The sequence below is a fragment of the Mustela putorius genome, unplaced genomic scaffold, assembly GCF_011764305.1.
Source record: "Mustela putorius furo isolate JIRA1106 unplaced genomic scaffold, ASM1176430v1.1 tig00003988_pilon_pilon_pilon, whole genome shotgun sequence".
NCBI classification, from domain to species: domain Eukaryota; kingdom Metazoa; phylum Chordata; class Mammalia; order Carnivora; family Mustelidae; genus Mustela; species Mustela putorius.
In genome coordinates, this window is record NW_025422127.1 from 2,766,735 (window position 1) to 2,789,254 (window position 22,520).

Sequence of the window (22,520 nt, forward strand, 5' to 3'; positions counted from 1 at the left end):
AGCAGACAGCCTGGAATTGCAGACAGCGGGGGGCACCGAGGTGCGGAGGTGCCCGCATTCTCCAGAACTTAGAGATGAAGGAGAGCGGGGGTTCTCCGCGGAACAGTGCTTCTTTTCGGTCGCGTCCCAAGGTTCCTTAGTAACCTTGTGAACCTCATACTCTGCACCCAGAGCCTCAGCCACGGCTCGTCTCTTGTATGCGCTATAGACCCTTCACTTCTAAGTCAACTCTGTTCCAGTCCTCTTTGCACCAAACCCCAAATCTGTCCTAACCCCTTCATGTTCCACTGAAAGAGTGAGGCCAGCAGTGATATACTAAAGGATGGCGGAATGATCAGAGAGCCCCAACCAAAATCAACGACGCTACCTCCAATAATATCTTTCTCGGATGAACGTCTTCGTCGCCCCCCACCTCCCAATATATTTTTTTTAGTTTTTTCCTAGCTTGGGGATTGGGGGTAGGGTGGGGGGGCCCTCTTCGTGGGCAGCCGATCCAAGGATCCATGCCGGGATTTACTGCCCACCACCAGCAGCGTGTCGGGGGGGGGGGTAGGCAGCATAGGGTCCCTCAAGGGAGGGGGAGGATCCTGGGGGTCCTGGGGGTGCAATAAGCCCGGCACCCCCTCTCTTGCTTTTAGCTACCCCGCCTCATCCTCCAGAACGGCAAGAGGGAGGGAAGTAGAAGGGAGGTGAGAGGCGAGCGGGAAGAGCGGCGGCGCGCCAGCTGCTTGAGCGAGAAAAAGTTTTTGCAAAAGGGAAAAAAAAGTTTGCGCTTCTCGCGGGTGGTCCCGGCTCGCGGCCCGGCGGGCTGGGCCGGCGGGAGGGCTGGCGGCCAGGTTAGTGGGGGGTGGGGGTGGCACTGAGGCTGCGCTGCCGTGGCCCTGTCCGCCCCCCCGCCCCACCGCACACCCCCCAGCCCAGACTCTAGCCCTGGACCGCGCATCCCGAGCCCTGCGCCCAGAAGGAGGTGAGAAGGGGGGCCGGCGGGGGACCACCTGGGAGCAGTGGGGGAGGGGGCCCGAGGGGATGCCCTGCATGCGAGGGACTTCGCTCAGCCAAGAGGGAGACCTGGGGCACAGAGGCAAAAAGGGGGTGGGAGAGCCTGCGTGAGATATAGAAAGTTTGAAGAATTTTTTCATTTGTATTTCCCTTTCTCTGTATCTTTTTTTTTTTCTTCTGACAGTCTCTGTGTTTCTGTCTCAGACAACCGTGGATCTCTTTGTCTGTCTCCGCCTCTTCCATCTATTAGAAACATCTCACTTTCATGAGTTTGGGATGAAGAGGCTGGAGGGACTGCTAGCTGGAGGTCTGCGTGGTAGAGAGGGAGCTCCAGGTGTGTCCTGAGCGCCGGCAGGAAGACGTCAGTGTTTCTGCAAGGAGGGAACAGCTAAGGAGAGAGCCCTAGGTGGGGTGGAGATGGGTGTGTGTGAGGCGACAAACCGGTGGGGGACGGGCAGTCTTGAACCCCTGACCTGTCTTGTGACAGATGAGCTTGCCGGTGCATGTGTTCCCTGGGAAAGAAGTGTCTTCCGGATAAGGAAGGGGGCTGGAGGGGCCAGTGTCTCCTTTAGGCCCTAGAAAGACTCCTCAAGGAATCTGGACTCCTGAGTCCCCAAGGACTGTGGTCAGGGTGCTTAGGAGGAGCGGAGACCTTGTCTTGACCCTCTGACCTCAGGACCACCAGGACAGCTGGGCCAGCCGCAGGGAGACCCCTACTGGGACTGGGCGGGACCACTGGCCACTGACTGCCTGTGTATCCCCGTTGGAACCCCCTCCCCAACGGGAGCGGGGGGGGGGGCGCCAAGGCCCCTCCTCTGGCTCAGACCACCCTGCCTGCCCTGGCTCCCCGCTCTGAAGCCTCTTTCAGGCCCGGTGACCCCGAAACAATCCGCCCTGGGCAGCTAGCTTCGGGGAAAGGATTAGGGAAAGGGGATCCCAGAGTGACTGGGGACTTAAGGTTTTCGGGGCTGGAGAACTGGGGTCTTCATACGATAGGTCTTTACTGTTCAGTGGAAAGAGAAGGCGGGGCAATTTCCCGGGGGAGTTGTAAGGGCCGGAATTAGGGTGGTTTTCCCTATGGAGGCGGGGTCCGGAGACACCCCCCCCCCCAATTATCTCTCCGGAATCCCCAACCAGGCGGTACAGACCCCGCCCTTGACGTCACTGAGGGGTTCCCGGGGGTCTGGAGGGGTTAACCCTTGGGAAGCCAGCTGTGATTATCAGGAACCTAAGGTGTCCTTACCCCTTTCTCTGGCCATACACACCTTATTTTATTTACCCAGCCACTTTCTGTCCCCATAGTTTCTGGATTCTTCTTTCTTTTCCACCCCGCCATGGGCACCTCTACGCTTCAACAGTGCCCCCCGCCCCCCGGGCGCCACTGCCAGCTTTCTGGATGCACTGAGGGGAGGAGGGAAGAATGTGTCCCGCCTCTCAACTACCCACCCCTCCCTCCACCGCGGCTCGCTCGACTGGGCTCCCGGGGCGGGCGGGGGAAGCGGAGCCGTCTGCAGCCAGAGCCTGCGGCGGCGACTTGGGTGGGCCGAGGAGGCACGGGGGCGGGGAAGGCGGGACCGGGAGAAGGGGGCGGGGCCTACTCCTGGGAGTTGGGGAGCGGGGAGCGGGGGTGCGAGGGGGACTCTGGAAAATAGGGAGACACAGAAGATGATTCAGGGCTCCAGCAGGGCAACCCTAGGGCTCCCTGCCCCATCTTGCGCACTCATCCACACTCCAGAAAAACTTAACTGAAGCTGGAAAAGTTGGCGAAATTTTCCTGTCACTAGTGTGACAGGGAGACGTGGGTGGGCTGTGGCACGCGTGGGCGAGGAGGGATGTCGCCCCATTTACATCGCGGCTCTCCTGCGTCTGGGCAGTGGCACAGGAAGATGACTGAGCAGGCACGTTTGGGGGTCTCTTTAGTGTCTGGGGGGTAGTTTGCGAGCCCCTGCCTCTTTCCCCTGGGTGAGTCATAGAGGAAGGAGGAGGAAGAAGTGTCCCCCCCCATCCAGCTGCCAGCCAGCTGTGCCCCCCCCCACACACACACAAAGTGCCAAGGTCGAGTTGGGAGGTCTTGGATGCAGGATCCAGCTCTCCGCTGGGAAAGGAGGAGTTAGGAAGGGTACAATCCAGGCTGCGGGGCTTGGGCTGGGTCATGGGGTCCGGGTTCCTCTCCCCATCTTACCCCGCCCTCACCCTAAATCCCAGCATCCCGGGATCACCCACCGCGCCGGCCGGCCCGCTCCCGGTGGTTCTCCACCCTACCCCGCCCCACCCCACCCTCAGTCCCGGGAGACCAGAAAACCCGGGGTGGAACAAAAACTGGAGTTTGAGGAGGAAAGCGAAAGGCAGAACCCTCTCCCTCACAACTCTTCTCTGATGGATGATGACTTTGTTTTTTCATTCTCTCAAAGCCTTCTCTTACAGTCCTTTCCTGCACCCCCAAAACAGACCAAGTAAGTGGGCGCCCAGATTCAAACTACCCCAGGATAACACCAGTTTCCACTCTTTGTACTCAACAGACCCGGGAGGCTCCCCTCAGAAACCTTATCCCATTTCATACAGTTTTCTGCCTTAGAAAAAGATCATCTGCGCTCGCTCCTGGCCCCGCCAGCCTCTCCTTCTGGGCTGTGGCGAGAGCTCCCTCTGCTGGATACTGGAGAGGTTGTAGAGGGCCTGTTGCTGGACAGGAACGAATGAAGGCAAAGGGGCTCATCATGAGTTCCCCCATCCTACCCCTCAAAGCTGGCCTATGGTCAAAGCCAGAAGAAATGGAGGGCTATGGTATAAAATCACTTGAGGCTCATACTGGTTCAGTTAGTCCATAACACTCCCCCCTAAACACACACACACACACACACACACACACACACACAGGCACTTAGGCCACCCAGGCAAAGAACCCACTCAATTCCCACAAAGATCCTCGAAACAGCCTCAGCCTCAGCCTCTTTGGGACTCTCCTTTTCCTCAACCTGGATGAGTGATGCTCACTTCACTTTGATTTCCCATGGCAGATGTCTTCGAGGTTCTATACCTGAATTAGTTATCTCATCTTATTTCCCTCTTGCAGAGTCCCCACACTCTCCTCTCAGACACCATGTTCAACTCGATGACCCCACCTCCGGTCAGTAGCTATGGCGAGCCCTGCTGTCTCCGGCCCCTCCCCAGTCAGGCCCCCAACATGGGGACAGAAGGTCAGTGCAAATTCCAATCTCCAGGCCTTGAGGACTGGCAGCTGTCTCAATTAACCCCAGGGAATCCCTCTTCTATCTCCTACCCCATGCCAGTCTCTAGTCCACAAGAAGATTTGAGGTTCTATGTCTTATAGGGTTGGAATATGGGATCGGGCCTCTCTTGGTGGTTCAAGGTTTGGCCTTATGTGTCCCTCATTCCCATTCCCCATTCTGGCTATCTCTCTTTTCTAGGACTGCCTGGTCTGCCCTTCTGCCACCAGGCCAACCTCATGTCTGGCCCCCACAGTTATGGGCCAGCCAGAGAGACCAACAGCTGCACTGAGGGTGAGGCCTCAGGCAACATTTCTTCCCTTCCTGCTCTTCTGGAACTTGCTCTAAAAGAGAAAGTTGTGTTGGAGGTGGGGTGGGGGGAAGGCAGGGGATCTAACTTGGAAGAGGAAATGTTTGGAGACTGGAGCAAGGGGCACGATCAGGAGGTCACAGATGGGGTCGGTAGGGCAAAGCAGAGTCAAGTGTCATTTTTTTTGTTGTTGAGAATCAGGACCCATGGGTTGGGTGTATGGAGACAGGCCCCATTTACCATAGCTGTCTCCCCTGTTTCCTGCTCCAGCCCCACTCTTCCCTCCTCCCCGAAGTGCAGTCAAGTTGACCAAGAAGCGGGCCCTCTCCATCTCACCTCTGTCAGACGCCAGCCTGGACCTGCAGACAGTCATCCGCACCTCACCCAGCTCCCTTGTGGCCTTCATCAACTCACGCTGTGCATCTCCTGGGGGATCCTATGGGCACCTCTCCATCGGCACCATGAGGTGCAGAGAGCCTTGGGCTAAAGACCTGACCAAACCCCATTAAAAGCCTCAAGCCCTCCGAAGCACCTGACCCTATCCAAATCCTTATCATTTCAAAGGTGTTGAAACCCCCTTTGGTGGTTTCCTGGGCCTGCCTCAACCACGTCCCATACCATCTTCCAGAAACACTCCAAAATAGCCCAAGGACTCCTGGAATTCTTTGAGATGATAGTCCTAAGTAACTGCCTCTCCTCCTCCTCCTCCTCAGCCCATCTCTGGGATTCCCACCCCAGATGAATCACCAAAAAGGGACCTCACCTTCCTTCGGGGGCCAGCCCTGTGGTCCCCATGACCCCACTCAAGGTGGGATGATGCCACATGCTCAGTCCCGGGGACCCCTCCCAACTTGCCAGGTGAGAGTCCTACTGCCCCCCAATTTCCCCCAGCTCAGGGAGAATTTTATGGGGAAAGGTGAGGAAAGGACAGGGGATCTAAAAGTTTTCAGCCACAGAAACATAAAGGGGTATGGCTGCTGGGGTTCACTCCTTGGGGTTTGAATCAGACTCTTCCAAATTAGATACTGCCTTATGCCCATCCCAGTGCAGTTTGAGGAGGAAGTCTCTTCCAAACTCAGGGGTTCCAGCTGCTTGGGTGGGGGCACTCGGGGCAGGAAGACCTGGCTGGGCTCTCTCTTCCTTCTGCCCACTTCTACCTTCATCACCCTCACCTCTTCTCTTGCGGAAGCTGAAGTCTGAGCTGGACCTGCTGGTTAGCAAGTGCCCAGAGGAGCCTTTGGAGGGCGATATATCCAGCCCCAACTCCACAGGCACACAGGTAAGGGGGGGGGGGTGACTTTAACTCTGAAACCTGAACTAAACAAAAGCTATCACCCCAGTGACTCTAGGACGGCCTCTTCTGTCGTAGGATCCCCTGCTGGGGATGTTGGATGGGCGGGAGGACCTGGAGAGAGAGGAGAAGCCAGAGCCTGAATCTGTGTATGAGACTGACTGCCGCTGGGATGGCTGCAGCCAAGAATTTGACTCCCAGGAGCAGCTGGTGCACGTGAGCCCCAGGGGGTAACAGGAATGCTGGCTGGATCTTATAGGACATTCTGGTGGGACACTGTGGAGTGAGGCTAAGAGCAGGGGGTCCCAGAATACCGAAGTCAGAGGCTGAGTGGCCAGTTGGGTTGGTAGAAACTCGGGAGCTAGCTCTGTTTTAGAAACACGGGAGAACAGGGGGGCAGGCTGTGATGGTCTTTCTGCCGCCTCTTCCCCCATGAGGTGGAGACTTGGAGGAATCTGGGGGCGTGGGTGGCAGAGAGGTCCAGGGAAGGTCTGGTTTGGGACTTGGGGGCAGAAGGGAATCTCAGAGAGCCTCTGTGTCTCCTCCTTCAGCACATCAACAGTGAGCACATCCATGGGGAACGGAAGGAGTTCGTATGCCATTGGGGGGGCTGCTCCAGGGAGCTGAGGCCCTTCAAAGCCCAGTATATGCTGGTGGTCCACATGCGCAGACACACGGGCGAGAAGCCACACAAGTGCACGGTGAGGCGCCCGCTTCCCAAGCCCAGGGTCCCTCCCTAAACCGGGGCTCCCCACGGTCAAGGCAGAGCTCATGACTTTCATGGATTCTAGGCACTTTTTGCCACCATAAACAAATATTTTTAAACTATCTTATGACTGGGTTAGTATAAAGATGAACATATTGATGTGGTATATTAGGACATTTTCTTGGCCCTAAAAGCTATTTTTCCCTTGCTTTTAAAAGAAATTGAGATATTTCTGGGATGCCTGGGTGGCTCAGTTGGTAAAGCTTCTGCCTTTGGCTCAGGCTCAGGTCACAATCCCAGGCTCTGTGGGCATCCAAAAGTACTCTGGGCCCTAGACACTGCATCTGCTACTCGACCTAATGGAGAAACTTGGTGTCAAGGACATAAGACACTCCCAGACTGACCCCATCCTGAGCCAGTCTAAGATCCCCATGCAGGGAGATCTGCTCTGGCTTGATGGGGAAATGTTTGCTGCCATACCTCCTCTGGCTTTCGGTTTGCCCAGCTCTTGCCTACCCTTGTCCCTGAATTTTGGGACTTGCTCTCCCATCTTGAGTTACAGTCTCTGATGGAATGGTCCCTTTTGAGATTTACAGTTCTTCTGATCTCCCTGTCCTTCTGTCTGAGAGCTCTCTTTTGACCCCAACATCCCCTAGTTTGAGGGGTGCCGGAAGTCATACTCACGCCTCGAAAATCTGAAGACGCACCTGCGGTCACACACGGGTGAGAAGCCATACATGTGTGAGCACGAGGGCTGCAGTAAAGCCTTCAGCAATGCCAGTGACCGAGCCAAGCACCAGAATCGGACCCACTCCAATGAGGTGAATCCCCACCTAAGAGACCCTCCCCACTTGAGAAGCCAGCTACTGGGGAGATTCCCCCATAAGAAATCCCTTAGCCCAGCACCCACTCCACAGAGGTGAGTCCCTGGCCCCAACCGAACTCACCCAGATAAGGGCATTCTGAAACCATGAACCTCCATGTAAACACCACACTCCCTACCTTGAACTAGCCAAAGGATAGAACTAAATAGACCCATTCGACCTTGAGGGGACCCGCAGTCCCTTAACCCCTGACTTTATGAGGCCTCACAGACCTGGGCTGTCAGTTTTCCTAATCTTTCCCTTGATCCTCTCATTTTTTACTCCAAGGGCCCCACTCTCTCCTTAATTCCCTGGGTGCTGTGTGTTCCTCCCTGCCCCCTCATCCCCAACGGATGCCACGTCTTCTTCCCGTTCCTTCTGCACTCTCCTGCTCTGATTCCTTTGCCTGGTGTCTTCACTGTCCACCCAACAGAAGCCGTATGTGTGTAAGCTCCCGGGCTGCACCAAACGCTACACAGATCCTAGCTCGCTCCGGAAACACGTCAAGACGGTTCATGGTCCTGATGCCCATGTGACCAAGCGCCACCGAGGAGACGGCCCCTTGCCCAGGGCACCGTCCCTGTCCACAGTGGAGCCCAAGAGGGAGCGGGACGGAGGCCCCGTCAGGGAGGAGAGCAGACTGACCGTGCCGGAGGGCGCTGTGGTGAGCTGACCCAGGCAACCCCTGCCTCCGTGCCCCGCCTGCCCCGCCTTCATCCTTCCAGTCCCCTCCATATTCTTCCAGGTCCTCCTCTCTGGCCAGTCCTCCAGTCTCTTATCCCAGTAGTGCTTCTTGGGTTACCCCAAATGGAGAGATTCTAGTATAATTAATTACTGAACTGGTTCAACAAACTCTTATATGGGGCTTAGTGTATTATCCTAATTTATGTATAGTTTACATGTACAATTCACACATAGTATGATTATACTGCATGATTATAATGTCATATACTCCTCACAACAAGTTCGTGGAAAAGGAACTTACTCTCCACATTTTCAGATGATGAAACTCAGGCATATAGACAAACGGTCCAAGGTCACAGGACTGGGTGCGAATTTGAGCCCAGGCAGTCTGTGCTCCGGCCTAGGCCCTTCTCTTCAACATCGCTCCAGTTTGCCCCCGACCTGCACCTGCTCAGCCCTCCCTACATCTGTAAGCTTCCCCTTGGTCCCAGCAGTCACTGGGACACAGGCTTGAGCCACTCACCAGTTCAGGGAACTGTGGGGCCGTGGGGAGGGGCTGCCCTCAGCCCTCATTTTCCAATCCCCCACCCTTCACTACCAGAAGCCACAGCCCAGCCCTGGGGCCCAGTCGTCTTGCAGCAGCGACCACTCCCCAGCCGGCAGCGCAGCCAATACAGATAGTGGTGTGGAAATGACTGGAAATGCAGGGGGCAGCACTGAGGATCTGTCCAGCTTGGATGAGGGGCCTTGCATTGCTGGCACTGGTCTGTCCACTCTTCGCCGCCTTGAGAACCTCAGACTGGACCAGCTACATCAACTTCGGCCGATAGGGCCCCGGGGCCTCAAACTGCCCAGCCTGACCCATACTGGTGAGACCTGGGTGTGGGGGTAGTTGTTGGGCTGAGACCTGGACCTTCTCTGAAGTTGGAAGGAGGACTTCCCTCCTAAGGGTTGCCTACAGCACCTTTGTACAATTAGATAAAGACCCCCCTTCCTCAGACACTTGCCTTCCACCTATGAGGTAACTGTGCTATACAAAGTATAACATGAATTCTGCTTCTTAGGGCTGTGCAGTGTGCAACATGTACAACTGTTCACAGGCAGCAGTTCTGAACCCCTGGTGACGCAGACATAGAAAGGGCATGGGAGGAGACAGAACTGAGTGGTCAGAGTGAAGGAGCCTATCCCTGGGATTCCAGGACAGGGGCATCCCATGGGGAAGGCAGGGTGAGATTCAGAGGGTTCCCTGACCACCTTGCTTTTTCTTCTTATCACCTGTAGGCACCCCTGTGTCCCGCCGCCTGGGCCCCCCGGTTTCTCTTGACCGCCGCAGCAGCAGCTCCAGCAGCATCAGCTCAGCCTATACCGTCAGCCGCCGCTCCTCCCTGGCCTCCCCTTACCCCCCTGGATCCCCACCCGAGAACGGGGCATCCTCTCTGCCTGGCCTCACGCCAACCCAGCACTACCTGCTCCGGGCAAGGTATGCTTCAGCCAGGGGAGGTGGTACCCCCCCAATGGCAGCACCCAGCCTGGACCGGATGGGGAGCCTTCCTGCACCTCCCTGGAGAAGCCGAGCTGAATACCCAGGATACAATGCCAACGCAGGGGTCACCCGGAGGGCCAGTGACCCGGCCCGGGCTGTTGACCGCCCTGCCCCAGCCCGAGTCCAGCGGTTCAAGAGCTTGGGTTGTGTCCACACGCCCCCCACTGTGACAGGGGGAGGACGGAACTTCGATCCCCAACTCCCAACCGCTGTCTACTCACCACAGCCCCCTAGCATCAATGAGAATGTCACCATGGATACCAGAGGGCTGCAGGAGGAGCCAGAAGGTGGGACCTCCATGATGAGCAATGGTCTAAACCCCTATATGGACTTCCCACCTACTGATACTTTGGGATATGGGGGACCTGAGGAGGCAGCAGCTGAAGCGTATGGAGCTAGGGGTCCAGGCTCCCTGCCTCTTGGGCCTGGTCCACCCACCAACTATGGGCTGAACCCCTGTCCCCAGCAGGTCTCCTATCCTGAGCACCCACCTGAACCATGGGGTGAGTTTCCTTCCCACTCTGGGCTGTACCCAGGTCCCAAGGCTCCAGCTGGAGTCTATAGTCAGTGTCCTCGTCTTGAACATTATGGACAAGTGCAGGTCAAGCCTGAACAAGGGTGTCCAGTAGGTTCTGACTCCACAGGACTGGCGCCCTGCCTCAGTGCTCACCCCAGTGACGGGCCTCCTCGCTCACAGCCTCTGTTCTCCCACTATCCGCAGCCTCCCCCTCCCCAATATCCCCAGTCAGGTGCCTATACCCAGCCACCCCCTGATTATCTTCCTTCAGAGCCCAGGCCTGGCCTGGACTTTGACTCCCCCACTCACTCCACAGGACAACTCAAGGCTCAGCTGGTGTGTAATTATGTTCAGTCTCAACAGGAACTGCTCTGGGAGGGTGGGGGCAGGGGAGATCCCCCAGTCCAGGAAACTCTCTACCAGAGTCCCAAGTTTCTAGGGGCTTCCCAGCTTAGCCCCAGCCCTGCCAAGGGACCAATGGCCACGTATGGACCTGGCTTTGCACCTAACTTGCCCAATCACAAGTCGGGCTCCTATCTTGCCCCTCCACCCTGCCATGAAAATTTTGCAGTAGGGGCAAGCAAGACCCCCCATAGGGCAACAGCACCACCCCGACTTCTGCCCCCACTGCCCACTTGCTCTGGGACCCTCAAGGCAGGGAGCACCAACCCCAGTTGTGGTCATCCTGAGGTAGGCAGGCTGGGAGGGGGTCCTGCCTTGTATGCTCCTCCTGAAGGGCAGGTGTGTAACCCTCTGGACTCTCTTGACCTTGACAACACTCAGTTGGACTTTGTGGCTATTCTGGATGAGGCCCAGGGGCTGAGTCCTCCCCCCTCCCATGATCAGGGGGACAGCTCTGAACATACCCCACCTCCCTCTGGGCCCCCCAACATGGCAGTGGGCAACATGAGTATCTTACTGGGATCCCTGCCTGGGGAGACACAATTTCTCAACTCTAGCGCCTGAAGAGTGAGGAATCCAGCAACCATAGATCCATTTCCTAAGGGGTTTCCATCCCCTCAGAGAAGTTGGGAGGAGGAGCCAGAGCCCCATGGGATGCCCCAGAGATGGGAGGTATGGGTTGGGGCTGTATACCTTCTGTATATGTTCTGGGGAGGAATTTGATAATGACACTGTTTCTGGATAATAAAGGAACGGCTTCAGAAAGCACCCTGCTTTACACTTTACTGTCTTGGGGGTGGAGGGGGATGGTGGTGACAGTGAACAAGAAGAGAAGTAGAGGTTAACCCACCCACTTCCCTTTTTTGGGAGGTTCCCCCCCCCCCCCTCCCAACCCCTCAGGTCATACTCACAGAGACAGTCATCTGGAGACACAGGATTTAATGGGATGTCCTCAAAACAGAACATCCACTATTCCCACCCCCACCAAAGGGTAGCCATCAGAGATCAGCGGAAACAAGTTTTTGTTTTCTTCCTCGCCCCAGTCATGGGAAAAGGCTGGCGAAGTCAGTGAGCATGAGTTGTACTAGCTGCCCAGGGTAGAGGGCATGGGCGGCTGGGTCAGATGTCTCCTGCTCTGGCCGAAACAGGGTTGGCCCAAACACAATTCCCAGGTTGTGCGGGGTCATGCGGTTCTTATCCGAGTGTGCTATCACCCTGTAGGCAAAGACCAAGAGGAAGAGCTATAAGGTAGCAGCTTCCCCACTTCAAATAAATCTAGCCCTTTGAAGGGATGAGCAGGAAAGGGTTGAGGTGGTGGCTGTAGGGAACCTAGCAGAGAGCTGCAAGGTGGGACCAGCAGAGAAACCTTCAGGATACAACTTGGGAGAGACAACCCAGGAGATGCCTGCCTCTTCCCAGCCTCAGAGACTGCCCCTAGTCTCCTTGGCTCCCAGGTTGGGCGGCTCTAATTCAAACAGCTTTCCTCTCTCAGAAGTCACTGCCCAGGCCCAGTTCAGCCAAATAAGCCATGAGCACAGTCCCAACAGGAGACAAAGAGGCCTGGGGAAGGGAGCGGTGAGAGGGCCCTCATTTCTCTCACAGCATCCTTGGGCATCTCTTGATCTCCATTTTCCTCACTTGATGTCCTGCCCAGAGGTAATCTGTTTCCTCCCTCTGCCCACTAAACAGGAGAGAAATGTAGGTGTCCCCTACCTTCCCAGCACCTGAACACAGTCCCCGGCGCATGCCCCACTCCCCCCTCCCTCCACATGCAGAGAAGTCCAGTCTCCCTGACCTGCATAAATGTTCCAGGAGGCACTGCAGAGTGTCACGGTTGGGCTTAGGCATTGAGCCTATTAATTCTCGTATTTGAGAGACACACTGATCTGATTCGGAGAGTGCTAGAGAGAAAAAGGGAAGGGAAAGGCATGGAGGTGAGGCTAGGGAAGGTGCTAGGGCAGGGTGGGTAACTTGCTACTCTTTTCCAGGGCCATGGAAGACACCACTAATGTACCACAGCTTGCTTTCCCACAGAGCCCAACTGCAGCTTTATTATTATTTTTTTAAGGTTTTATTTTTAAGGGATGCTTGGGTGGCTCAGTCATTAAGCATCTGCCTTCAGCTCAGGTCATGATCCTAGGGTCCTGGGGTCGAGCCCACATCAGGCTCCCTGCTAAGCGGGAAGTCTGCTTCTCCCTCTCCCACTACCCCTGCTTGTATTCCCTCTCTTGCTGTCTCTCTCCCTGTGTGTCAAATAAATAAATAAAATCTTTTAAAAAAAATTTTATTTTTAAGTAATCTCTACACCCAACATGAGGCTCAAAGTCACAACCCTGAGATCAAAAGTCGAATGTTCTACCAACTGAGCCAGCCAGGAACCTCCCAACTGCTGCTCTAGAATTCTTCTTTAGTCAGCCTTCTGAACATTCACACTCAAAAGAATAACTGGAGTTGAAAGTTGTTTCCCATCTCCGTGCTCAGGATGGGATAAAAGGGTGTAAGGGAAACTATTCTTTACCCTTCATGCCCCACCTCCATACCAAGGGTATTGCCCAAAGTTCTCATCCCTTACCAAGGGCAGCACGAAAATGTGGCAGCAGAAATGGGGGCACCAGAGGCTGGGGTAGCTCCCTGAGAAAAAGCTTCAGAGCACCAGTGACCACGTGAATATCATCCCACTCAGCACTGTCCAAATCTAATCGGCCTTCTGGGAAGAGAAGGAGGTACAGAGGGGCTCAGGGCTCATGAAGGGCCAGAAAGATCCAGAGACTGAGAGGTCAGTTAAGGCAGACCACAGAAACCTGGGAGGAGATCCAGTTAAGGCAGACCACAGAAACACCTAGGAGACCCACCATGGGGCAAAGCAGCAGAAGTGGGGATGGGGACAACCCACCCAGGAGCAGGACATAGAGGAATCCAGAAGGAGCACAGAGGATGTCAGATGGTTTAAGGGTCTGAGGGGACTTCCATGTAAGTACCTTGTCCTGGCTGTTCTGGGAACACATACCTCCCATCGGAGGTGACCGCCCGCTCTGCAACATGGATGAGAAGGGATCAAGAGCTAAGACATGCAGCTCTAGCCAGACCTCACTGTTATGTCAGTTCCCTAAGAGACTACCTTGGATCTGAAGCATGAAATTCGAAGTCCCACCACATGCCCACAAGCTTTCTCACCTCTGTCCACCAGGAAGCGAAGCTTCTGGACCACCGCCAGGTTTCCGCTCACCCGGTAAATGCCATCCACATCTAGACCTAGGAGATGAGGCAGGAAGCAAATAAGGATTCCTGCTCCAAACTGTGTAAGGGGAGGACTGGTGAGAAATGCAGGGGTGGAGGGTAATAAGGCAGAAAAAAGACTAGGGTGGGGGAGGTGGGGAATTCTCCGCCTTGGCCTGTTGGAAGGGGAGATTGTGGGGTCTCTGGAAAAGTGACCTCTCTTATCCACAGCAGCAATGCAGAGCCGCACAAAGCTGGGCACGGTGTCCCCTTCCCTCTGGCACAGTGATTCCAACTGGCAGCCGAATACCTGGTCTGGAGAGGCACAGGGTAAGGTGGAAAGCCAAAGGCAGCCTCACCCATGAAAGGTCTTCTCAGCACAGGTTTTCACCCCAAAGTTGAGCTGGCCCTCCCGACCACCTTTTCTAGAGCCCTGCCAGGAGGTACACCCTTTCTCCCCCAGACGACGCAGTAGAAGAGCAGAAAACCGCTAATTTAGTTCCAGGAAGTTCTACTGTGAGTCTCACTTAAGTTTTCTCATCCACGAAGTGGGCTAATGCCCAGATCAGGAACATAAAGGTGCTTGCAAAAATACTACAGCAGGTACTAAGGAGAAGGGGGCCCGCTGGCCCAGCCCACCTCACCTCGGAGCAGCCCACGCTCCTGCAGGCTTTGCAAGGGTGGTCTCTTTGCGATAAGTCGCTTCAGCTTATTCCGAACGCGGTTCTGCTCTGTTCCTTCAGGACACCGACCTATATGAGCAGGTGGAATGAGGGCGAGAGTTGCGGTGGGGAAGGAGCCGGGAGACGCGCCCCCGGGCCCCGCCCACCCGAGCCCCGCCCCTCACTGGAGCTCCGGCGGCCGCCGATCCGCAGCAGTGGCTTGGACACCGGTTCCGAGTCCTCTTCGTCGTCCTCCCCACCGCTCAGCTCCTCCAGCTCTGCGGGTCCCGAACCTGACTGACGCAGTTCCAGGGGGTTCTCTCGATCCTAGACCGGGAAGGGCGAGGTGGGCCGAGTCGAAGATTGGAAGAGAGAAGAGAAATCTGCACCCCCTGCTCGACGCAAGGAGAGCCTAGCCGGCTGCTAGGTTCCCACGTCCCAGCTCCACCACAGGGTGGTCTACACTGCGACCACCTTGCCCCCTACCACCTCAGAATCCTACTGTTCCTTCCCCACTCCCTCTACCCTGCCCGGGCCGAGCCTTTCTCCGGGCTCTGCCCCACCGTCTCCCACCCATCTCACCAGGCGTTCGATGACCGCCCGCAGCGCGCGGTGCCAGGCTCGCCACTCGATCTCCTGGTCTGATTGCAGCAGGAACTCGTGGCCAGGGACCGTGCGGATCTGAGGGACCAGCGGAGACAGGGCTTGCTTGAGTCAGCCGGGAGAAGCACAACAAGCTGGGAGGCGGAGCGGGAGACCCGTGCGGGGGGAAACCGGGCGCACCTTCGGGTCGGGTGTAGCTTGGGGTACGCGCGGGAGGCACTCACGTGCAGGACGTTGCGGCGGCTGGACAGGTGGCGGCCGTGGGCCAGGGCTGCTCCGCGCAGGTCCACGCTGCTCTCGGGTCGGCTACCCGCTGGTCCCTGGCAATCGGGAGAAACTGAGGCCACGGCGCTGTTCCCTTCGTTGCCTCCCTCCCACCCGGGGGACCGCGAGGACATTGGAGGCTGTGCTTCTTCCCCTACTCCCCCCTGCTCCACCTTCGCCCCACAGTTGGCCCGAGGCCGTAGGAGTCGGGCCTGAACCCCTCCGGCACGCCCCCTCCTCCCCTCCCTCACACTCACCCAGATTGAGGAGGGCGCGGCGGGCGGCGGCTCCCGGTAGAACACCAAGCTGTTACCGGCTAATACCACCCAAGACGAGCTCCAGTTCTTCCTGCAAGGCACAGGGGGCAGTGGAAGTGGTGCAAAAGTCAGTTGGAATCGTCGGGGGCAGGCGTTCTCCCCGCACTCGGCTCTACGGAATCCAGCCGCCCAGGCCCCCCGCGGTATTCCCGGGTCTCCTCACCTGAGCTTCCGCCCCCCCTGGGCGATCTTGGTCACGTTGAGCAGGCCCGACTTTTCCACCTCCTGGGGAATGGGGCGAGGGGTATTATTTATAAGCCACCCAGAGCCCCCCACAGCCTCCAAGGCTGGGATGACCCAGGAGTGAGGTCCTTTATAGTTGGGGTGGGGGTAGGCTGCCTAAGAGAGGATACCCAGAGAACACTCAGAAAGAGGAAGATGTTTCTAAAGGAGCAGGAATTGGGGGGTGGGGCAGTGAGGATCTTGGCCTGCACAAGGAAGTGAGTGACTTACGTGGGGGTCGTCCAGGACCTGGGGCAGAGGTCGAGAGGGCTGCAAGGCTGAAGGCTGGTCTGAGGGGTGGAGCTGGAAGGTGTTGGGGCAGATGTAGGGTGAACCCTGGGGGAGGGGATTGGAGAAACAGGTGGAGGAAACATCAACTTAGGAGTCCCCCTATAGGGGGGACAGGGGTGCGGATGTGGGTGAGAGGCAGGGGGTGGGATGGGTAACAGATGAACGTCTTGCATAAAATAAAGTAGTAAAAAGATGGCTCTTCCTGCATGTGATCAGGAGGAGGGGGGAATCTCACCTGGGGGCCAAGCAGTTCCGGGGTCACCTTGTCAGATTCTGAGCCCTTTGCCTGAGGTTGCGGGACACCATTGTCCCTATTCAGGGTCTGCATCCCCTCCATGGAGCCAGTGTTCTGGGGAGTGAGGTGAGGAGCAAAGCTACAGCCAGCTGCCACCTCAACCTGCTCTTAACACCCTTCTGGGCAATTTTCTGATGGCAGTCCCGAGAGAAAACACGCCGCTTTGGGGTTCAGTAGGGGAAAGGAGGAGGTGGAGGGGACACAGGAACAGGCAGGAGGTAAAGTCTCACCATCTCCCGCACTCGAGTGCGGCGCGGAGGCTTCCAGGACTTGCAGCCGGTCAGCGAATTTATGTAGAAGCAGCGTCCAGAGTTAGGGTCCAAGTGTTGCTCCCAGGAGTCCAGCCTCTGTAGTGGGGGGCACGCAGGGCTTGTGGGAGGAGACCGGGGACAGCGGCGAAGGTCCACTAGGTTGCAGTACACAGGGTGCTCTGACATGTGGGGCTGGGGTCTTGCCTGACAGGAAAGGGGGAAGAAAAAGGTAGTTAATTCTGTCGGTTCTCTTCACCTAACCACCTCCTCCTCTCTCCCCCACAGTTTTCTCACCCCCAGCTCCTGGCCGGGGTGACCCAGGTACTGGGGAAGAAACTCCAGTCCCCAGCTGGGTGCTTTTTTTTTCTTTCTCCTTCAGTCATTGCTTTTCTCCTCCTCACTTCCTGTTGCCAACTTCCCTCCTCCCCCACCCCGCCCCTACCCCAGGGCCTCAGGAAAGGGGAACCGGCTTTTTGTGTGTGTGGTGGTGGGGGGGGTGTTGAGGAGAGCGCCCTACCCACACATTCTCCAGAGTGAAAAGAAAGAGAGGGAGAGGGGGTCAGGGTCCCCTACTGGGGGAGTATGAGAGAGGAGGGGCCATTTTAACCCACCAGCAAGTAAGAGAGAGGGGAGGAGCTGAGTCTTCAAGAGCAAGGGAGTTACATCTCTAAGTGGGACTTGCTGGTGACCTGAGCCAGCAAGATGGGACACAGGAAAAGCCCTGCCCTGGGCCTGGAGTCGGGAGGAAGAGAGAAAAACATAGCTCTGTGGCTTTCTCTCAGTCCCTCTGTCATCTGCCAGGTTCTGTGTATCCTCAGGCTCTTTGCTACTTACTATCCCTCAGCTAGAATTCCTTCTCATTTCTTAGTTGGGTTCAGGCTAGTTCTTCCTCCTCCTCATTCGGTTCAACTACGTATCATTTTCTGGGGGATGCTTTCCCAGATTACCTCCACCACTCTCTACATTCATGCTTGTCCCTAGCACTTACCAGTACCAACAGTTACTAGTTCCTGTGTTTGTCACCCCCATGGGAATCCCTTGAGGGCAGAGATTCTGCCTGTCTTCTTTACCATTGTGCCTAGAACAGGGCCCAGCAGTAAATAACTATAATAAATAACTGTTTACTCTTTACTCCACTCAGAAGGGCTGTGACTCACCGTGTTGGCACTGGCCTCAGGCAGTAAGTCTTCCTGAGAGAGGGATCTGCTACTTGCTCCTTCCTGGAAGGGCTTCAGGAGGGTAGGCCTCAAATTGCTAACACTGACGCTTCTACACATTTTGGGGGGAAGAGGAGGAGGCCGCTTAGAGGTGGTCTGGGTCCTGCCTGGGGGTTCCTGAGACAGGCACAGCTCCTCCGCGGAGCCATGAAACACCTTTGGCCCTGGAAACAGAGAAATGGGAAGAGTGGGGGCAGGTGATCAGAGGGGTGATCTTGGCTGGATCCCTCATCCTGGGGATTCACAAGGAAGGCAAGAGCGGGGGAGGCTGTGCAAAAGTTCATGAGACCTAGAAAGTGTAAGAGTAGAAGGAGAGGCAATGGGGACACTATGCTGGATATGAAGAGTAGGCTGATCAGAGGGAAATAAGAGAAGGGGGTCAGCAGATGCCTTGAGGGAGAGAGAGCCTTCCAATAATTCCTAGAAGCCAGGGAGGCGGGAAGGGGAAGGGAGTACTCACCAGGTGTCCAGAGGGATTGGCTGGGGGCGATGGTGGCGGGGCTCTGGCATGGGATAGATTCCTCTGTCATGTAGGCAGCTGGGACAAAGATGGGTCGAGAAGTGGGGGGTGCTCCCAGGCGCCTTGCCAGCCACCAGTCTGAGTTGGTCTTTCGAAGCAGTAGAAACCTGTCCCCTTCAGCTAGGGACACTTGCCGGCCATCTGCCCCAGTGTAAGTGAAGGCATAGAGGGCACAGAGCTGGGATCCCCGAGAAGGGCTTTGGGGCCCCAGCCCAAGGCCCCCCCAGGTACTCGACCACCACCGGCCTGACAGCATTGTAGTCAGTACTGTCACCTGTGGAAAAAAGGGGTGTTGGAAATCCAGCAAAGGATGCGACTGGCTGCTTTCAAGCAGAGAGACATGGTTCTAAGAGCAGCGTAGGGAGATAGGGAGAAACGTAAGGACAGGAATCTCAGAATGAGAGCAGAGGGTAAAGCAGAGAGCCTGGGTGGGGGTCATCTACAGGTTTAGGGGACTAAGAACTCCCCAGTGATATGACTGGTAAGGAAGTATATAAGTAAGGTGAGAGAGGATGTGGTCAGCAGAGCTAAGAGGCAAGCAGGGCAGGAAATCAGGGGAGAGAGGCTAGCTCGGTGATCGTCCTCTAAGAAACTTTCTGGGGCCAGTCACAAAATCCACAGGCAGGAGGAGCAGGTCCTGGGTAGTGGTAGGATTTTTGAGCTGGACAGAGGAAGATGAGGAGAGAGAATCAGGCCCAAGACAACACACAGGCAAAGAAACAGGAATTAATGAGAAAGATAAAAAAAAGCTTGTGACCTTTATTAAATGTACACAGGCACCAGTGTTTCCGTCCCCAATAGCCTCAGACCCAAAGCTGCGTGCTTCCTGTGCAGACTCTGAGAGACACCGAGACAGAGAAACCAGAGCCAGAGAACTGTAAGACCAAAGTAGAGAGAAAGAGAAAGTGGCTGGGAGAAACACAAAGGGGTTCCAAGTTAGAGGAAGAGGTGAAAATACCACCATCCTCTCAATCCAGGGTATGTTTTGGGAGCCTAGAGGTCTTGAAACAATACTCTGTACAGAGCCTCTGAGGCGGAGTCCTACTTTATTGTGTGGGTCCCTTCATTCATTCTCTTAACAGGGATTGGCTGATCACCTCCTGCATGAAAGGAATGGTGTTAGGTCCTGGAGATAAGAGAGGGGAAGGAGTTAGACACAGCCCTTGCTTGCCCTTGTGGAGCTTAAGGATAGATCTTAACTAATGACACAATACATGTATTAACTACAATTGAATCAAGGACTCTGGACAAATATTACAGTGTGCTGTGACCGCCCATAGGGGTGGATGGGGGACTGATGTTGGCTTTTCCTTGGTGGAAGGTGGAAACTGACGTCCACTGTCCATTGCCAGGCCTTTAAAACATACCCTGATGCTTCCCCCTTACCTAACCACTCTTGTTTTGCCCTTCTTTCAGTTTCTCCACTGCACAATGTGAGGCTCTTCGTCTGGCTTTGGAGAGGTCGGGTTTGAACTGCCCCTCCACCTTGGCGACATCCGAGAGCCAGCTCTCCCGTCCTCTGACGTGATCCGAGGACTGGTTCCCAGCATCAGATTTGGCCTCATTGATCTTCCTTTTTAGAAGGCTCCACTTTTATTTATCATGTAGAGAACCCTACCCCTCAAATATTCCTTCCCACCTCCACAGTAGTCCCCAACTTCATCCCATTCGTTCTTCATTCATTCATCTGGTGTTTGCTAAGTCCTCACACTTCCTCCTCTTCTGCCTTCTCTGCCAACTCTTGCAATTTATCCTCTCCCTCTTTATGGCCTCCTTCCCCTAAGCTTTTAAACATATTCACGTCTCAGCCATTTTTAGCCAAACCCCCCTTTTCTATACGTCTGGGTTACCACCCTATCCTTTTCTATTCCTCTTTACAGTCAAACTTCCTGAAAGTGTTGCCTACATATAGGAGTCTCCATTTCTTCTCCCCTCACTCCCTCACCTCTGCGAAGCTCCTCTTCCCCCGACTTTACAGGAATGTTTTGCCGGCCTTATATTGTTTGGCATCTCAGCAGCAGCCAACACAATTGACTATTCTCTCCTACAAACACAAAGAAGGTGTCCTTACCTTCTTACCAGTCCCTTCTCCATTGCAGAAGGAAGGACTTTGCTTGTTCCTTAAACCCCAGAGGTCTGTCATAGATTTTGTGCCCTTTGAACTCTATACACCCTATATATATAGTCTTATTTTCTCCCCAGCTTAAATGACATGTATTGCTGAGTACACTATCTCCAATCCAGAACTTTCTCTGGAGTTCCAGTTTAATCCACTGTCCACTGAAAAGTACTTGGATATTTCACAGTACCCGAAGTAGCACAAATGTAGTATGTTCTAAACTGAACTTGTCAGCTTTCCCCACAAGCCTGTTTCTCCTTCAGTACCACTATTTGGTTAAATTTGAGTTCAATAAATATTTATTGGATGCTTGTTACCATATGTGCCAGGCAGGAAACATGTGCTGGGCATTGTTGATTAAGAGGACAAATATGGCTCTCGCCCTCTCATAACAAATACAGTGTGATATCCATTATGATAGGGAAAATACTATCATCTGTTCAAATACATACAGTACCAATTGTGCATGCCAGAAGGCTGGTGGCCAACCGTAACTTCTTTTGTTTTCTCACCACTCCTATTTAACCAATTACTACATCTTTTCAACCTACCTACTTCCTTTCATCTCTATAGCTATCATCATCCTTAGTCTGGATGATATAGCCTCCTAACTGGTCTCCTTGCATATGGTTCTCCTCATCTCCAGTCCATCCTGGCACAGCACCCAGAGCGAACTTCCTAAAGCACAGAAATGCCTTGCCATATCCCTGACTTAACCTTTCAAAGGCTTGGGGTGCCTGGATGGCTCAGTGGGTTAAGCCTCTGCCTTTGGCTCAGGTCCTTATCTCGGGGTCCTAGGATTCAGCATGGCATCGAATCAGGCTCTCTGCTCAGCAGGGAGCCTGCTGCCCCCCCCCCCCGCCTACTTGTGATCTCTCTCTGTCAAGTAAACAGATAAAATCTTAAAATACAAACAAACAAACAAATTTTCAAAGTCTTCTCAGAGTCAAGTCCTCAGAGTCAAGTCCAAAATTTACAGTATGGTTTACAGAGACTTTCTCCCTTGAGCCTAGCCTTTTCATGCTCCCTACCACAAACTCCATATTTTCACCACACACTAATTCCTCAGATTCTTAAAATGCACTGAGGTCTCCAGTCCTTTGCCTATATATTTTTCTGCCTCTGCCTGAGATACTTCCTCTCCAATCCCACCAATCTTCACCAGCTAACTCTTACTTACCATTCTGATCTCAGCTGAAAGGTCATTTGCACAAGAAAGTCTCTCTTAAGCGCTTAGAATTGGGCTGGGGCCCTAACTAGGAGCTCCATAGCAAGTTTTACATCATCCTATTGTGATTTTCATGAAACTTTAAAGATTCGTTTATTTTCTGACTTCCGAGGAAGTCTGTGAGCTTTGCCAAGGAAGAAGCCTTTATCTGTTCTGTTGATGATTGAATCTTTAATGCCTTGTATAGTGCCTGGCACAAAGTAATCTCTCTGGGCCTCAGTTTCCTCATCTATAAAACAAGAATGAGAGAACTGAGCTCATTGTTTGCATTTTGTTGAATATTCTGCATTTTGTTAAATTTTCTTATAGCTCACAATTTTATGGGACAGAAATTTGGATAGGGCTCAGGTGCATGATTCTTCTAACCCAGTGGCATTGGCTAGGCTCATTTAGTAATATTCGCAGGCAGATGGGTTGGTTTGGAGGGCTTCACTCCCATGTCTGACGCCTTGATGGGAATGATTGGAATGCTGGGATCCGCTGGAGCTGTGAGCTAGAGTGTCAACCTGAGACCCCTCCAGCATGGCAGTCTCAAGGTAGTGAAACTTCTTACATGACTGCTCAGAGCTTCCAGTGTTCCAAGAAGCCTGGGCAGAACCTGCAAAGCCTCGTTTCAAAAGGTGCAGAATCTCCAGAGGGTTTTTTTGAGAGTTAAAAGTACTTAGAACAGTGCTTAACTCATAAGTACTATTAGTTATTCTTTTTTTTTAGTTTATTTATGTTAAATTTATTTATTTAAGTCATCTCTATATCCATCATAGGGCTGGAACATATGA

The 22,520-nt window shown here is 54.4% G+C and overlaps 2 protein-coding genes across 12 annotated transcripts; one reads left to right on the forward strand and one right to left on the reverse strand.

Moving 5' to 3' along the window:
• The first annotated feature begins 578 nt into the window (after positions 1 to 578).
• On the forward strand, positions 579 to 11,307 carry GLI1 (GLI family zinc finger 1). Of its 7 annotated transcripts, none has more exons than XM_013046157.2 (14): positions 579 to 967; positions 1,184 to 1,333; positions 4,070 to 4,193; positions 4,425 to 4,517; positions 4,804 to 4,999; positions 5,247 to 5,391; positions 5,723 to 5,812; positions 5,903 to 6,040; positions 6,376 to 6,525; positions 7,187 to 7,351; positions 7,827 to 8,057; positions 8,394 to 8,546; positions 8,679 to 8,946; positions 9,359 to 11,307. In XM_013046157.2, the coding sequence occupies exons 3-14, from the start codon at positions 4,097 to 4,099 to the stop codon at positions 11,101 to 11,103; spliced, it is 3,471 nt and encodes a 1,156-aa protein (XP_012901611.1). In that variant the 5' UTR covers positions 579 to 967; positions 1,184 to 1,333; positions 4,070 to 4,096; the 3' UTR covers positions 11,104 to 11,307. The 7 variants fall into 7 exon arrangements, with proteins under 7 accessions (XP_012901611.1, XP_004773280.1, XP_044927566.1 ...); XM_004773223.3 differs by having other exon boundaries at positions 1,204 to 1,405; XM_045071631.1 differs by having other exon boundaries at positions 1,204 to 1,333.
• Positions 11,308 to 11,461: 154 nt separating this feature from the next.
• ARHGAP9 (Rho GTPase activating protein 9) lies at positions 11,462 to 19,115 on the reverse strand. Of its 5 annotated transcripts, XM_004773218.3 has the most exons (17): positions 18,338 to 19,114; positions 17,818 to 18,041; positions 16,640 to 16,864; positions 16,350 to 16,463; positions 16,055 to 16,159; positions 15,765 to 15,826; positions 15,542 to 15,632; positions 15,245 to 15,340; positions 15,000 to 15,098; positions 14,603 to 14,744; positions 14,400 to 14,507; positions 13,972 to 14,070; positions 13,714 to 13,791; positions 13,518 to 13,571; positions 13,112 to 13,246; positions 12,335 to 12,440; positions 11,462 to 11,754 (listed from the first exon to the last, which is right to left on the reverse strand). In XM_004773218.3, exons 1-17 carry the CDS (start codon positions 18,651 to 18,653, stop codon positions 11,583 to 11,585), a joined length of 2,226 nt encoding a protein of 741 aa, XP_004773275.1. In that variant the 5' UTR covers positions 18,654 to 19,114; the 3' UTR covers positions 11,462 to 11,582. The 5 variants fall into 5 exon arrangements, with proteins under 5 accessions (XP_004773275.1, XP_012901614.1, XP_044927570.1 ...); XM_013046160.2 differs by lacking the exon at positions 16,350 to 16,463 and having other exon boundaries at positions 18,338 to 19,115; XM_045071635.1 differs by lacking the exon at positions 13,972 to 14,070 and having other exon boundaries at positions 18,338 to 19,115.
• Between the last annotated feature and the right edge of the window lie 3,405 nt (positions 19,116 to 22,520).